This window comes from Leuresthes tenuis, unplaced genomic scaffold (assembly GCF_036924035.1).
Source record: "Leuresthes tenuis unplaced genomic scaffold, fLeuTen1.0.hap1 SCAF_11, whole genome shotgun sequence".
In the NCBI taxonomy this organism is placed as follows: Eukaryota; Metazoa; Chordata; class Actinopteri; order Atheriniformes; family Atherinopsidae; genus Leuresthes; species Leuresthes tenuis.
Window position 1 is genome coordinate 4743188 of NW_027325365.1, and position 17634 is coordinate 4760821.

General features: G+C 42.9%; 1 protein-coding gene across 3 annotated transcripts; it reads left to right on the forward strand.

Annotated features, from left to right (window-relative positions):
* The first annotated feature begins 923 nt into the window (after positions 1-923).
* Positions 924-17399, forward strand: LOC140317698 (protein NLRC3-like). 3 transcript variants are annotated; one of them, XM_072395179.1, is made up of 13 exons: positions 930-1034; positions 2226-2362; positions 3729-3842; positions 5191-5304; positions 7112-7190; positions 7291-7480; positions 7586-9365; positions 9451-9624; positions 10257-10421; positions 11064-11237; positions 13254-13427; positions 13531-13577; positions 15939-17399. In XM_072395179.1, the coding sequence occupies exons 2-13, from the start codon at positions 2307-2309 to the stop codon at positions 16499-16501; spliced, it is 3630 nt and encodes a 1209-aa protein (XP_072251280.1). In that variant the 5' UTR covers positions 930-1034; positions 2226-2306; the 3' UTR covers positions 16502-17399. The 3 variants fall into 3 exon arrangements, with proteins under 3 accessions (XP_072251282.1, XP_072251280.1, XP_072251281.1); XM_072395180.1 differs by having other exon boundaries at positions 978-1034; positions 2223-2362; XM_072395181.1 differs by lacking the exons at positions 13254-13427; positions 13531-13577; positions 15939-17399 and adding an exon at positions 11811-12173 and having other exon boundaries at positions 924-1034.
* Positions 17400-17634: the final 235 nt, after the last annotated feature.

The following is a 17634-nucleotide window of genomic DNA, read 5'->3' on the forward strand; positions in this document are numbered from 1 at the left end:
CGAGCGCGTCCCGGGCCTTCATCCCTCCACCTGTGGGCGGTGTTCGCAGCTCCGGGGCAATCTACGGAGCGCCGAGCGCGTCCCGGGCCTTCATCCCTCCACCTGTGGGCGGTGTTCGCAGCTCTGGGGCACTCTACGGAGCGCCGAGCGCGTCCCGGGCCTTCATCCCTCCACCTGTGGGCGGTGTTCGCAGCTCCGGGGCACTCGACGGAGCGCCGAGCGCGTCCCGGGCCTTCATCCCTCCACCTGTGGGCGGTGTTCGCAGCTCTGGGGCAATCTACGGAGCGCCGAGCGCGTCCCGGGCCTTCATCCCTCCACCTGTGGGCGGTGTTCGCAGCTCCGGGACACTCTACGGAGCGCCGAGCGCGTCCCGGCCCGTCATCCCACCTCCTGGGGGCGGTCCCGGGGGTTGTGAAAGCGATGTTTTGTCTGTTTTCTCAAAGCATGTTCCATCCTACGAAGCTTCTTGTTCTAATCCATTCTAATGAATCTGAATGATTGCATATCTCAAAACTGGTTCGATGCCAGGACAAAATATCAGCTTGTGTGCTTGAAATGACATCTTGACCCACTGAACGCCTGTGAGGGAAAAATGCAGAACTGCAACTTATTTGTTGGTCACAACGAATGATTCTTTGGTCAGTTGAGCCCTACGTGACAAAATGAGGAAATAATTCCAACTTGCACTCTTCTTTGGCAAAAATTGGTCAAAAATGTGTGAAAGCCCCTTTTTAATGTATGTGTGTGCTTTGAAATGCTGAAGTTCAGGTAAAGCAAGATTTCTTCAGCCATTTTAGGAAAGATGTGATGGTTTTTTATATACATTTATGTTGGAGTCTGGTTATTGTCTCTCTTCTATGTATTTATTTATAAATCTGTTCATTCATTTGATCCTCAGTCAGTTTGAGTTATCTCGATTTCACAATCTCTTTGCTCTTCCTGTTGCACTGACGTCTTATGTTAAGTTTCACTTTAGTCTCACTTAACAACAAAGACTTTGCAGACGTGACGTAGTCTGTTTTTACCGTCTGAAGGTAAGCAGTATTCTTAATTTTTATACGCGTAAAGAGCTCTGCTCGGCTTCTCAGTGTGAGCTGCCTTTAGCTTTACTTAATAAGAAAGACAGAGGCTCAAAAGTAAATACGTTTTTGATGAAAAAAAAGTTTGTATGAAAACTGTTCTGTGCTGCTCGGTCTCATAAAGTAACATTTTAATGATAAAATGAGTCATTACGCGTGAATCGGCTCTCCGCCCTGAATTTAAACGCTTATATATTGTCCCTGTTCCGCGGACTTTGGACCCTCGCGGTTACATAAAGTTATTTGCGTTTCAGAACGATGTTGCATAATCTTGATATACATAAGAAATGATACAGGAAGTAAGCTTAAAGTGGTATTCTAAATGTTTTCACTCCACAGAGATGGACACATTTTCCTTAAACAGTGCTGTTAAGTGATAAAAACCTGAAATCAGGCTACTGGAGAATCATCGAGCTGTACTTTTATGAAGGTTTTATGAAAAGTCAGTGACAAAACGTGCGCAAACTTTGTATTTTCGCAGAACTGTCCAAAGAAACTTGTTGTTCACAGCTTTTCTGTCACTTTACAACAGCCACACTATAGATGTCTACTTTGGTTTAATAAACCTGTTTCACAAACAACTTTGCTAAATAATAATAAAAAAGAATATTCGGCCTGAATTTCTGGTGACATTTATTATATCTTATGTGCGCACAAGAATTTGAATCCGCGCCCCACTCTTCTGTGTAAACTCTTCTAAATAAAAGCAAAACAAGTTGTATGGTTTTCATTAGACTTGAATTACAATTTGCAATTACAATTACTATTTTAGAGATGAAAATGGAAAACACACATGCATTTCCATTTTATATTCCCAAAAAACAACTTTGGATGTTTGGTACTTTAACTGTTTCAAAGGCAAAGAAAAGTGAAAACTGATCTCATCCTCAAGTAAGAGAATACAAGAGGACGTTCTTTATACTTTAGAGAAATCCAAAACACCAAAGAGCCTTGTGAATTATGCCTCATAGAGCTCAGAGGACCATTAACATGTCTAACTATAGAAAAGCTGTCACGCGAATGTATCTGGTATTAAGAGGAATTCGCTTTTTCAAATCTTTCCAAAGTTCCCCTCGTAAGAGCTCTCTGTATTTGTCATGTGGTTCTGAGCAATAGGAAGAAGTAACATGTGATCTCTCCCAGCAGGTTATAGTCGCCCGTTTTGACTGTTATCAGTCTATCCAATAGATGTTGACTTTGCTATGAGCCAGGGTGAGGACAACCTGGATGGAGTCTAAAACCACCTTGCGTGAGGAACATGAGAGCCAATCCAAAGCTTGGGGGTAAGATGAGAATCTGTAAGATGCTGTTTTCACCAACGTGTGTCTTAGATGATCCAATCATAAGTGGACAGCGCTTACGTTCCTAAGTACATGCAAATACTTTCAAGCAGGATTAGTGTCTTTGCAAGGTAACTTCAGGTTTAGTTCTACATTTTCAGCAATCAAAAACACATTTAAACCTTTTACTTTCTGCCATAAATATTTAGCACCCAGTCGTGCTTATGTCTGCTCCCAAAGCATTAAAGCCGTTAGAGAAACACATGCTAACAGGTGTTGCACATTAAAGTGTGCACACGGCCCATGGTTGTATTACAGGTCATACAGAGTGGAGGATTGTTGTTTTTTTAGGCTTTTCTGTGGCCACTGGTTCAAGATGAAAACTGTAGGATTGAAAACCATTCGGAGACTTTAGGAATCTTAGGTTTAGGCTGTTGAGGTGCACTGAGCTCTGCAACAGGACAAATCCATATTTTTGTGTTTACTTCTCTCCACATATCATACATTTTTGATAGATACAGCTTTTTAATGTGACTTCTACCGCTGACTTCCTGTTTTTGCCCACAGAAAAAAGTGTGAGGAAGGCTAAATCTTTTTTTGCCACATGTGGTCACTGGACACGCATGTTGAGAAATATTTTGATAGCAAGTGAAAACTGATGCAGATAAAGTTGTACAAATTTGGTCAGATCAGCAGGAGGCGTGTTAGTGACAGTGTAAACAGACTCTGGACACTGACGGGTGTTTGTTGTTTGGAAGCTCACCCATGCAGCACACACTGATCTGGGTCACTTTTGGCACATCTGGGCCCAGTACACTCCCCACTCAACTAAACCTGATCCTGCTCCTGGACTGAGGTGCATGACAATTATTCATCTACCAGATAGTAATACAGCCTTTAATAGAAGGGAAGGTGACAATTCCAAACTCGGCATTAAAGCTGTGTTGAATTTAAAAAAAAAATGCTAACGCTCGCTAACATTTGGCTCTTGAATTCAAAGAAAATATATTGAATTCAGCCGTTCAGCACTAACTGAAACGATTCTGCTTTAGATGCAGGTGTTAATCGGCTCCAGCTCAGCATAAACGGGAACACAACACATTTTTTACACAGCATACCACTGACATTTTGTGTACAGAAACACATGTCTACCAATGATAACATCACACTGAGCCTTTGAAAATTACTGCAACAAGATATGGACAAAAGGAGATGATTATCTTTATTTTTTACATTTTATATCATCTGTTGCTAAGACAGCTTGAAGCTTATTCTCTGTCCCATCGTGTGTCGAAGTCCAGTCATAAGCCTGACTATGTCAGAGTTGTCATGCATTTTCATCCATCTTCTTTGTTTGATTTTGTCATAGGACCTGGCAGCAGAGACCAGACTCTCCTGCCCCCAGGTGTTTGTCTGCCATGAGTGACAGGTCCATAGAAATCCCCCTTACATTTAAAGGGCAGCTCTCATCTCCTGAGGAAATGTAAGCTGTCACAAACAGTTGGTTGTGTGTGTGTTCATATCTGATTTTACAATGCACCATGCCAATCAGGTGCCAAAGCCTGCTTGCTCCTCAGGGTTGTGAGATTTAATGTTGTTGTGGAGTATGCACCAGGGAAAAGGCTAGTGGTGGAAGTCCAGCAGCCAACACAAAGGCAGCGACACACAAATAGATGTATGCTGCTTTGTAAACTCAAACTGCCTGGCTGCAACTTACCTGCATCCAGGCAGAGATTAGGAGAACCACTCTGGCAGACAGCAAACTGCAGATGATAAGGAATGAATGGCCAGACCACACTAGCCTTCTGCAGCCCTCAGCAAGAGCTTATTACCACTGCAGAAGTGAGTTCTCAGAATACAATGGGCTAGTCACTTTGGGAAGCCGTATTGCGATACCTTTATCAGTGAAAGAAGAGATATGGAGCAGAATCCACGAGAGGCACCAAATGCAGGGAGATGGCTCAGACCTCATTATGGTGGCCAGGTCTGTCAGCTAATTGGAGGTAAAGGCTGGAGAGCTGCGAGTTCTGCCATGTAAATAAGAAAAGAAGAGAAAAGAACCACTTAACCCAACCCCTCTTCCAGACAGGCCCTTGTTAAGGATTGGAATGGACTTCTGTGAACACATGGGGAAGAATTACTATGTAGTTTATCAGTCCCACTCTGTTGAGATACTAGAACTACCCAGGACAACAGAGGACCTTATAGTGGCAATGCTGAAGACCACCATGTGGGGTCCCCAACACGGTCTGCTCAACAATTGGCATATTAAACCTTAAAAAGATTTCGTTAAGAGTACGATATTGACCATATCACGTCAAGCCCACAACGCAGATCTGGGAATGAACAAGCAGGCTGTTCGAACCGCTAAAAGACTCTTGCACCATAAGAATCCCCTGCTGGCCCATATGAGCTTTTGGGCCACACCTACTACATCAACCAGAGTGAGCCCAGTAGTGCTTCTGAAGGGCAGGAAGATTCTCCCAACACTGCCAACCTTGGACTGTAAGTTGAGAGCTGAACGGCCCGACCTGTCGCCAGTCACACAGAAACACATGTCTGCCAACCAAAATATCTCACAAGTAGGCTGTGAAAATTACTGCAACAACACACGGACAAAAAGGGATGAGATTTATTGATTTTTAAAAATTTTTTCTTCATTTTTCTTTACCTGTTGCTAAGACATTTGGAAACATGTTCTCTCTCCCACCATGTGGGACTGACATTCAAAGTCCAGTCATAAGCCTGACTATGTCAGAGTTGTGATTACCAGAAAATGATGTTTTTACTCATTTTCATCCATCTTCTTTGTTTGTTTGGATTTTTCTTAGGATCCGATGCCAGAGGAGACCAGACTCTCCTGCCCCCAGTTTGTCTGACATGAGTGACATGTCCAAAGAGACCCCCCTTGCGTTTAAAAGACAGCTCTCATCTCCTGAGGAAATGTAAGCTGTCACAAACAATAAGAGTTGGTTTATTGTTGAAAAGAAGTAATATTTTCAGCATGGTAGCTACATGTGCTTTAAATGTGGAATATTATCTCACATTTTCAGGCTGTTCACATATGTTTGCTAACATGTGTCCCGCCTTTGCGAAGCACCCTCACATTAATCCTCAGTGACCAGTTCTGAACTCTTACGTGCCTGCTCTGTATGCTAATGCTCATGTGGATTTCCACACACAGTTAGCTGTCAGCTGAGCAACAGACAGGACTCGAGCTAACACTGAAAAATCACCATGTTCAGCATTTTACGAAACTCAGTTCTTTAACAGATAATATGAGAGAAGTAGCTGAGCATAGAAAAAGATTAATTGTGACATTGCAGACCTTATTTTACTGCATTTAAATAACAAAGACAGTAAATAATAAAGACAGTAAAGCAGCTTGTTTTTCTTCCATTAAGTTACATCTCTATTCAAGCGGATCATTTCAGGGCATGGAGTGACCCACTTGACTTTCCTCCTCAGGGTCTGCCTCTTTGAGATCTCTTGAACTTAATAAACCTTGAAAAATGTTATCATGGCATGAGAGGAAATATAGTTAATAACGAGAAAGCATACTTATTTTCCGCTCGTCTGCAGCTGGACCATGAAGTGCTGGGAGGCTGCTGATCCCTCTTCTGGGCACGAGTCTTTGCACGTGTTGCGCTGAGTGGCCCAAATTGTAGGAATATATTAGCTGCTGGCCGGTTAATAACTTCTCTGACAATTCCTCCCATCAGCTCCATAAACTCTGGACTCCACTGTTGAGCCATGCCTCTCCGTTTTGTTCACACGTGGGTACATGCTGGCAGCAGGCCCTTAGGGACAGATTTTCCATTTAGAGACTCTCACTTTGAAAGTCAGGCCCACTTCAATTCATCCATCCATCCATTTTCTATACCTGCTTAATCCCTCTCAAGGTTGCGTTGGGGCTGCAGCTTATCACAGCTACCACTGGCTGGGAGGCAGGTTACACCCTGGCCCATCACAGGGCCAGACCCACTTCTAAAAATCCTGACATCTTCTTTAATATAACTTAAGCTTTTAGGTTAGCATATATCATCCATCCATGTTCTATACAATTTAGGGCAGTGGGGGGGCTGGAGCCTATCCCAACTGTCATTGAGGTAAGAGGCAGGGCTAACCTGGACAGGTCACCAGTCCATCATAGGGCCACTCACACTCACCCCTAGGGACAATTTAGAGCCACTGATTAACCTGCCAGAGTACCGAGAGAGAACCCAAACATGCAGACTCCACACAGAAAGGCCCCAGCTGGGAACTGAACCTGGAACCCTCTTGCTGTGAGGTGACGGTGCTAACCACCACACCACTCTATCTATCTAATTTCTCAATTTCTATCTCAGAAAATCTGGAAGCTTTAGCTAATGTTGCATATTTCTAATTATTCTGGGAACTCCTAATGGGTATCGGGGGGCTCTGATGTCAGAAATAAAACTAATTATGCTTGATGATTTTGTTCACTAATTACACGAACGAGTTTAGGGGAAACAATGCTCTTCTTGTGGAACAGTTAGGTGTAGTTGTACAGCTGTCTCTGTAAAAACTGTGTGAGTTATACGGTATCTCCACTGTGTAAATGTCTTACCTGCAAGCATGACATTTGTCTCTGTTAGTTCACACATTTTTTGGAGATACCAAGTTTTGTTTTAAGCAACATTCTCCTCATATACAGTTCCCTTTTGCCTTGTGTTTGTCTCTGAGTTTAAAGAAGTAACGAAGAACTTAATCTTCCTGATTTTTCCACAGAGTTGAAGAGGGGTTCTCAGATGTTTCCTGTATTCAATCTGCAAAGGACTATCACACATATGTGGACTACATATTTATGGTAAACACTCTTCTATCTTTCATGTGTAGACCTGTGAGCTGACATTCTGACATCTGGTGACTCCGATGAGGTTGTTTATTTACATGTTGCTCTGTTTCAGAGGCTAGAGGACAAAATTGTCACTTTTGTGAAGAAGTTGAGTCCAGACAACCCAGAATTAGAAAGTCAGAGAGCAGATGAAAAGGAGTTGGATGGCGTGAGTGCAGAACAGTGCGAGACGTTTCTGAAGATCATATTGCACTTCCTGAGGAAAATCAAGCAAGAGGAGCTGGCTGACAATCTGCAAAGAAGTAATGTGATAATTATTAATGTCTCAAAAGATGCTCCTAACGAAATGCCGGAATCTTCACTTTCTATTTTATTCATGAATTTTTTTCGTATGTATCTTCATTCAGAAAGTCCTGCTGCCGTTTGTCAATGTAAACTTAAAAACAAACTGAAGGAGAAGGTTCAGTGTGTTTCTGAAGAAGGAAACACAACCCTTCTGAATCAGATCTACACAGAGCTCTACATCACAGAGGGAGAGAGCATACAGGTCAATGATGGGCACGAGGTCAGACAGATTGAAACAGCATCCAGGATAGATGCATCGGAAACAACCATCAAACTCAAAGACTTGTTTAAACTCCCACCTGCAAGAGATGAGGCGGTCAGAACAGTGATGACAAAGGGAGTGGCTGGCATTGGGAAAACAGTCTTAACACAGAAGTTCACTCTGGACTGGGCTGAAGGCAAAGCCAGCCAAGACATCCAGTTCATGTTTCCATTCACTTTCAGAGAGCTGAATGTGCTGAAAGAGAAAAAGTTCAGCTTGGTGGAACTTGTTCATCACTTCTTTACTGAAACCAAAGAAGCAGGAATCTGCAGCTTTGAAGAGTTCCAGGTTGTGTTCATCTTTGACGGTCTGGATGAGTGTCGACTTCCTCTGGACTTCCACAGCAAGGAGCCCCTGACTGATGTTACTGAGTCCACCTCAGTGGATGTGCTGCTGACAAACCTCATCAGGGGGAACCTGCTTCCCTCTGCTCGCCTTTGGATAACCACACGGCCTGCAGCAGCCAATCAGATCCCTCCTGGCTGTGTTGGCATGGTGACAGAGGTCAGAGGGTTTGCTGACCCACAGAAGGAGGAGTACTTCAGGAAGAGAATCAGAGATGAGGAGCAGGCCAGCAGGATCATCTCCCACATCCAGACATCACGAAGCCTCCACATCATGTGCCACATCCCAGTCTTCTGCTGGATCACTGCTTCAGTCCTGGAGGATGTGTTGAAAACCAGAGAGGGAGGAGAGCTGCCCAAGACCCTGACTGAGATGTACATCCACTTCCTGGTTGTTCAGACCAAAGTGAAGAAGGTTAAATTTGATGGAGGAGCTGAGACAGATCCACACTGGAGTCCAGAGAGCAGGAAGATGATTGAGTCTCTGGGAAAACTGGCTTTTGAGCAGCTGCAGAAAGGAAACCTGATCTTCTATGAATCAGACCTGACAGAGTGTGGCATCGATATTGAAGCAGCCTCAAAGTACTCAGGAGTGTTCACACAGATCTTTAAAGAGGAGAGAGGGCTGTACCAGGAGAAGGTGTTCAGCTTCATCCATCTGAGTGTTCAGGAGTTTCTGGCTGCTCTTCATGTCCATCTGACCTGCATCACCCATGGAGTCAATGTCTTTAGAGAAAAACAAACCTCAGTGTTGTCTAGATTACTTGATATTACTAAAACAAACTTGAAAAAAGTTCACAATAGTGCAGTGGATGAGGCATTACGTAGTCCAAATGGACACCTTGACCTGTTCCTCCGCTTCCTCCTGGGTCTTTCAAGGCCGACCAACCAGACTCTTCTACAAGGCCTGCTGACGCAGACAGGAAATAACTCAAATCAGGACACAATCCTGTACATCAAAGAGAAGATCAGTGGAAATCCTTCCACTGAGAAAAGCATCAATCTTTTTCACTGTCTGAATGAACTGAATGATCGTTCGTTGGTGGAAGAGATCCAGCGGTCACTGGCAATAGGAAGTCTCTCAGATAAGTTGTCTCCTGCCCAGTGGTCAGCTCTGGTCTTCATCTTACTGACATCTGAAGCCAATTCGGACGTATTTGACCTAAAGAAGTACTCTACTTCTGGGGAGGCTCTTCTGAGGCTGCTGCCAGTGCTCAAAGCCTCCAGCAAAGCTCTGTAAGTACACAAATAGTTGAATATAATGTATCATCTTGAGCTTTAAAGCTTCACAGAAAGAATACTTTTCACATTTTCCTTTCAGCCTGAATTTCTGCAGCCTCTCAGAGGAAAGTTTTAAAGCTCTGGTCTCAGTTCTCACCTCTAATTCCTCCCGTCTGCGAGAGCTGGATCTGAGTAACAACAACCTGCACAATTCATACGTGAAGCAGCTTTCTGATGGACTGAAGACCCCAAACTGTTCACTGGAAACTCTCAGGTCAGAAAAACACATTAGGGCTTACAAGGGGGTGCACTTTATAGTCTTCTAAAATGCAACAAAAATACCTGTACCTGTAAGTAACTAGTACAAATATTTGTAGAAGTGTAAAATCTTGACTTCGATGCCAGCAACACTCTCAGAAACAGTTTGAAAAGGGGAATGTTTACCATTGTGTAAAACCAGCCTTCATTTTAATCACACTTTTGAGTTGTGTGAAGAGACTAATGAAGATTTGCATGAGGAATCTGTTCATTCTTGCTTAATACAAGAGAGCATTTTCCCTCAAAGAATCTCTTCAAAATATTGTGCACTGTAAATGTTAAAAGGCCAGTTAGTTTGTGACTTGCTGGATAGTTTTATTGAACTGTTAGAGGATTCTGTGCTGGAGTTCTTGCTTGGAAAGACTAAGTCTTTGGTGGATTCTTCTTTTATACCCAATCTTGCCACCTGTCACCAATCTTTGAGGAACACCATTATCTCTATTCCATTGCCTCTATCCTAACTGTTTTAGAGTATGTTTCCACTGGCATAGAGGACATTACATACCACCTAAAGGCCGAACTTAAAAAAACAAATGTAATTTTATTTAAACACAGATTATCTTCTTATTCGTTTTTCCCGTTCTTCAGGCTGAGCGGCTGTTTCCTCTCAGACTCAGATGTCAGTGCTCTCTGGCTCCCGTCGTGCAGTCTAAGAGAGCTCGACCTGAGCAACAACAACTTGAAGGATTCAGGAGTGAAGCAGCTGTTGTCACGTGGAATGGAGAGTCCACAATGTAACCTGACAGCTCTCAGGTCAGATTTCAAGTTGAACTGTTCTGTTAAAGAACTGACATTCACGCTATGATGTTACCTAACGTTGCAACTCTGACCTATTAAATTAAGATTAAGATTAGATTTATTTGTCATGTACAGAACAATTTTAACCCATCCAGGTCGGCACCTGTTAAACACACACATGCACAGAGTCACACACTCATAGAGACAGATGCCATGTACACTGGAGCGATGGGCAGCCAATCACAGCGCCCGGGAGCATGGGGGTACGATGCCCTGCTCAAGGGCACCTCGGCCATGGCACGGAAGGGGACAGCCACTCCTCCAGCTGTCTTTGAGTGGCGAGAGTGGGAATCTATCCGCCGGTCTAAATATAGCTACATCTCTATTTTTATAGCTCAGTGTTGAAGCGTAACTTACAGTAGATTTATATTTATTCATTTTACATTAAATCAAACCTCCTGATTAACTCTCAAACATATTGATCACCTGTCTGGAGCAGCTCTTCTTGACATTAACAACTTATCGTTTTGATATATACGGAAAACCATCAGACTGAACTCAAGACGAAGTTGAATATTGGAACATTCATTCTTCTGGGGGAATTTTGGGACACATTTTATTGATACTTTTTTGTCCTTTTGTTAATTATAATTTCAGACTGAGCGTCTGCAACCTCTCAGAGGGAAGCTGTGGAGCTCTTTCCTCCCTTCTGCGCTCTGAGCGCTCCAGCCTGATCAAGCTGGACCTGAGTAACAACAACCTGCAGGATTCAGGGGTGAAGCAGCTGTCATCAGGAATAAAAGACCCACACTGTAAGCTACAAACTCTCAGGTAAGCACCGACGGTACAAATGACCGTTTAACTGACGATCGTTTAATCGATCTCATTCTTCTGAATGAAGAACATCTGAAGGTGTCCCAGAGTGTTTTGTACCAGGACCTTAGCAAAGGATCCTTTGGACCCTGTGAGTTCTGCGGGAGGGTCTTCATGTATTGGGCTTGCAGCCCACGGATGCTATCAGAGCCCATCAGATTGGTATCTGGACAACTAAGGGGTCAGGGCAACACCTCAGGCTCTTTGACATGCTGTCCCTCGGTGGAAAGATGCACATTGGGGGAGTGGTGGGGGGTAATTGGTCAAAGTGAAGTCCATGTAAGTCCCAGGATGTAGGTTTTTCCCAGCAGAGCATTGCATTGGATCAAGATGAGAAGTGTTGCTCACTTTACCTCTCAGTGGTTTTAATGTTATGGCTCATCTTTGTATGTCATCGTATGCATATGGTGATCAATACTTTCACTTGTAAAATGACTACTGGCTGCTCATATCTGTCGCAGTAGGTTTTGAAATGATAACTTATGAAGTTAAGATGATTGTGATCAACTTAAACTTTACTGTGTCCAACAGATGATTCTCCAGTGCGTGTGAAGAGGAACTGAACTCCAAATAATATGATAAAGCATAATGCTAGAACTGGCCTTTCAAAGCCCTTCTGCCTTTACTGTGGCAACTATTCCTGTTTCAAACACGTGAAAGATGAGTGAAAACAGTAATAATAATAATAATATATTCACACTAATAGGCAAAACATTAATAGGTTCACTTAAAAATTGATGCACATTAGGTGAAATAGAAAAACACGAGTTATGATTATGTGAATCCCCAGATGTTTCTGGTCTGAGCAGGCAGACATGAACTAGTGTGACTGAGTGATATCTTCCCCTGTATGCTATAACATCCCAGATGTTCCCAGAAATGACAGTAATTCCTAAAGAGGAGCTCTCTGAATGGTCTTTCTGTGGAAATCCACTGCACTGGATGTTGTTTTGTTTCCCCTCGAGGTAAGAGCTCTAGTTTCTGATTAGGTCAGCAACTCTCCTTCATTTTTACTAAATTCTAACTGCTAGCAACACAGCCTATACCGCCCCCCTGTGGTGACTATTCACAGCCTAGTTTATTTGCTTCAATCAGTCTTCAAATCTAATTCATATTTCTTTTTTTTGGGGGCTTTTCCAGAGATCGGTCCATATTTACTGCAGTAATAAATGGAAACCTGGCTTATGTACCTCTCTGTCATGAGGTGCATGTTATTTCTTCTGAGCGGCAGATTTCTTTGGAACTGCTGGAACTCTCCCTCTATAAACAAACAAAGCGTTTCTTTATTAGCCCTCATGACAGGTCTGTCTGGGCTCTTTCTGAATTACCTCCCTGACTGAAGCTCAAGGTCTTTGTCAGGTGCATGGTAGCTAGTTTCCATTAAGTACTGGAGATTTTTCATAATCTGGCTCTTTCCTTGTTTCTTTCTGGACATCTTCAATGCAGATTTGAACTTCTTGTCTATGCATGGGGCTTTACACTTTCCAGGACCTAGGTGGCATTGTAGCCTACCATTTCCCAAGTGCCAGCCGCTTCGTTTTCTTCCCTTTGCTAATATCTGGCAGGATGCACAGGATAGAAAGAGCTTTAAGCTTTAATGCCATCACTCAGCAGCTCCAGTCCTCTCCTGATCAATGGCACCCTGAAATAACAATATGTGGTTTGTTGTACTGCCTACATGCTCGATCTAAAGCATTCTTCTTATGACAGAAAAGTGTGTCCAGACTGTCCATCAACACTCTATACACACTGTAAGTTGAAATTTACCTCTGTTACTGGAAACATTAGATATTAAATTATTTTCCCAGTATCTGAGCAAATCACCAATGATTGATCTTTGACCAACCCTTTGAATGGCAAATCAGCCCCTGCAGTGTGCTTAATTCCACTGGAGTCTACTGCCTCTGCACTGGTAAACTAACTCATCCAGCTGTGCAGCGTCCTTACATTTGATGTCGTTTTGATTTTCTGCAGACTGTCTGGCTGCATGGTCACGGAGGAAGGCTGTGCTTCTCTGGACTCAGCTCTGACCTCCAACCCCTCCCATCTGAGAGAGCTGGATCTGAGCTACAACCAGCTCGGAGACTCAGGAGTCAAGCTTCTGTCTGCTAAACTGGCAGATCCAAACTTCAGACTGGACGTGCTCAGGTATGGAAAAGCATGCTGTTGCCACGGTGATTGTTCTGTACTATTGAAGTGAAAATGACTAGCAACCATAGCTTCCTTGTAATGAAAACCCAACACTTTATAGGATAGAGCCTGCTGGAGTCCAATGGTCAAGACCAGGTCTGAGGAAATGTAAGTGTGTTTATGATCGTATTAATCAAAAAGCGTTTCATTTATAAAATGTATCTTTACAGCGAACGGCAATTTCAATGATTTTTACATAAAGAGTCCAAAGAATAGTTTGATGACTCTATTTCTGTTAGACCAGCTGCTGGACCTTTGTTGTCCCATTCTGGTCTGATTTAAGATTCGAGCTGTTCAAGCTGGGGAAATGTCTGAATTGCAAGCAGGCCAGTTCATCACTCGGACTCTTCTACTACAAAGCCATGTTGTTTTGATAGATGTAGTATGCAGTTAGGTTTCCTCCTGCAGGTTAGATGGATGCTCCCCCTCCTCTTTACCCTGGAGGATACAGCATCTATAATTCCCCCCCAAAAATAGCAATTTGAGTTTATCCTCAGGCCATTGAATAGGCTTTGGAAACGGCAGTGTTTCTGCTATGGCTTCTTCTCTGCATGATAGAGATTTACCCTGCATTTAGCAGCACGGTGAACTGATTTCTGGAAGGTTTCCTGAGCCCATGCAGTGATTTACATGACAGGAAAAAAGCCTGTTTTTAATGCCGTGCCACCAAAGATCAGAGGCATCCAGTGTTAATTTTGGGCCGTGTCAGACTCTCAAAGTCTTAAAATGATATTATGTGCTTTATTATCCTGAATTTGCTCCATAATTTGAAGTTTGAAGTAGATTTTGAGGATTCCTGAAACTCTGCCGTCTTTACTTCTGAGAAGCTGTGCCTCTCTAAGGAACTCGTCCTGTTACTGACCTGTTGGCAGTTATCCTAATTAGCTGCAACATGTTTCATCTGCTTTTCCAGCTTTTTCTCATCCCTGTCCCAACTTTTTCTGCTGCCATCAAGTTCAAGATGATCTAATATTTTTTTTAAGAAACAGTTTTAACTGTTTTTGGAACTGTGTTTGTACGAATTATCTTAAAAGTGGTCACTGTAAACACGACCATTATCCGACTTCACTCTTCCTTCATGGAAATGGTTTGCCTGACTATTTTTTGATTAATTTCATGTATAAATCACACTGTAAGATACCAAAATAAATTGCTATTTGATCACTTTGAACCACTATAAACTACAGGCATTTGTAAAGTTTTCAAATGTTATTTTAATGTAGGGAATCAAAATCAGGGTATCTTTCGTTCTTTTCTTTTTCAATTGCAAATCAAAAATCAAATAATGAAAAATTGACTGGTTATTTTGTTTTTTTTCTTTTCCTTTATAACCATCAAAAATGAAAAAATGCCTGTTTTTTCATATTTCACTTTTAGGCTCAGATCAAAAATACGAAATGGAAAAACGGGCACCAGGACAGAATTTGATTTTAATATTTAACTGGGAATCCCTTGACTTCTTTCATTTGCACTTTATTCCACCATAACAGAGGGAAACTGTCTACTCAGGCTCAGCACGCACCATTGATAAGGAAAAACTAGCTTATAATAAGGAAGAAATAGCTGGAGAGTGATAAAATGTATGAATCGTAGTCACGGCTAGGTTGCTAGCCGCCTTAACGTAACTTGGACCCAAGAGCAGACACTGGAAACAGGGAGGATAAAGGTTAACAGAGTTTATTATACGGAGGAGGTGATTGTAGACTGATAGGAGAATCCAGGTAAGGTGGTACTTAGATCCAGGAGGGAATCTGAAGGAAAGGGGAGGGCGCTGGCTGTGAAGCAGTGGCTCTGAGCCAGCGGCAGGGCGAGCAGGCAGCTAAGTTAAGTTAAGCGAAGACTGGTTGCTCCTGCAGCTCCTATAAGGGTGTCTTGATGAAGGCGGATGAAGAGTAGGTGTGATGGCAGGAGCAATCCAGACTCAACCTGGAAACCTGCTCAATCCTCACCTAAGACTCAGAAACCAAAGCAACAACAACACAGCCAGGCGTGATAGTGACAATAGCAACAATGGCATAAACAGTAGGTAACGGGAATTCATCAGTTAAGGTCTCCTAACACCCAAAGCCTACATCACCACAGTTTTTAGTCTAATCTTAAAACCAGAGTGGGTGTCTGCTGCCCAAATCCAAACCTGGGGTGGGTTCCACGAGAAAGAGGCTGAAGGCCGTGTTGTGTTGTGGCTCTATGAGATCTGTCAATACAGGCTTTGATCTGAGAGGGAACACAGAGAGGCAACCAGTCAGCTGTTCGATCAGCTAAACAGGGAGTCACGTCTCACATGAGTCACACAAACTTTGATCTAATCAGTGACTGTTGGATGGCAGCCAGTTGGTATCTTACCTTTCACTGAAGCTCTGTTAAACCCTCGACTGATATGCTGCAGAGTAGGCTGTGATCATGAAAGTATCTAAAAATAATCAGATGACTAAAAGATGAATGACTACTTCTTCCTTTTTTTCTCATCAGATGCATGGGAACTCAGAGTCAACACAAACACTGTGAACAGAAACGTGAAACTGTCTGACAACAACAGGAAGCTGAGCTATGCAGAGGAGCATCAGTCGTATCCTCATCATCCAGACAGATTTGACAAGAATCATCAGCTGCTGTGTGAAAATGCTCTGACTGGTCGCTGTTACTGGGAGGTCGAGTTGACGGGAGGAGTTCATATTTCAGTGAGCTACAGAGGAATCAGCAGGAGAGGAGAGGGAAATGATGGCTGGTTTGGAGGGAATGATCAGTCCTGGACATTGTACTCTTTAGAAGGCGGTTACACTGTTTGGCACAATAAAAAAGGAGCATCCATCCCTTCATCCTTCTCCTCCTCGTCCCCCTCTCTCCGTCACAGAGTAGCAGTGTATGTGGACTGTCCTGCTGGCATTCTGTCCTTCTACAGAGTCTCTTCTGACACACTGATCCACCTCCACACCTTCAACACTACATTTACTGAGCCTCTTTATCCTGGGTTTGGGTTATGGACTTGGTCCAGCTCACCTTGTGCTTCCTCAGTGAGTCTGTGTTCTGTGTAGGCGGGACACCTTCATCTGATTCTCCCGGAATCGGACAAACGTTCTCAATGCTGACCGGATTTGCAGGAAACCAGCCAGTGGTACGAGGAGATCTTACCTCATAATTTTATTTCATATTTCAGAATTCTGAGAAGATTTGAGACACTTTGAGAAGATTAAGATAATTTTTTGACAAAACAAGTATGAGGGTTAACTGTTACGAAATCCATAATAAACTGCACAAATCTTGAATTTTACCTGACAATAATGTTTTTAAAGTGTTCTTCAGCATCAAAGATATTTGGAAGAAACATTTTGGGAAGTTTGAAATATTACAATGGCCCCAATGGTGGCTCTACTACGTCTATTACCAGAAAATATCTTTTACAAATGCTGCTAGCAACAGCAATTAAATGCATTACAATAAGCCTGACCCTCTGACATACAATATGTTATTTTGTTTTATTTTATTTCCTCTGGCATTACCGTCTCTGTCTTCCTTGTTGTGTCTTAATAGTTATCATGTCCCTATAAGCTACGTCTTTTTGAAAAACTTGAAAAACAGTAGATATGATGAATAGGAGTCTGTATTTATAAAACTAAAAACTAAGTTAAACCAGGGTGGCTTAGAGTGGGTCATCCAATAACCGGAAGGTTGGTGGTTCGATTCCTACTCTCGCCACTCAAACTGACAGCTGGAGGGGTGGCAGTCCACGGCTGAGGTGCCCTTGAGCAAGGCACCGCACCCCCACGCTCCACAGGTGCTGTGATTGGCTGCCCACCACTCCAGTGTATGGCATCTGTCTCCATGAGTGTGTGACCCTGTGCATGCGCATGTGTGTGTTCAACAGGTACCAACCTGGATGGGTTAAAAGCAGAGGAGTAATTTTGTGTGTTTGCATGACAATAAATCTGATCTTAAAAAAAGAAAACCTCTGTCTCTTCATAATTATCAGAAAACAGGCACATGGGTGCAAGTTAAAGATCTTTATCTTTCAGTGGAAAATATTTTCTCATTCAGAATGACACGAGTGTCTTTTTCCAGCTTCCTGCAAAAGTTATAAAGCTTATGTGTCCCAAACATGACGACTGCAACCTTTCAGACCGCTGACGACGGGAGATGTTGATATTTTCACTCTGTAGTGACAGAAAAT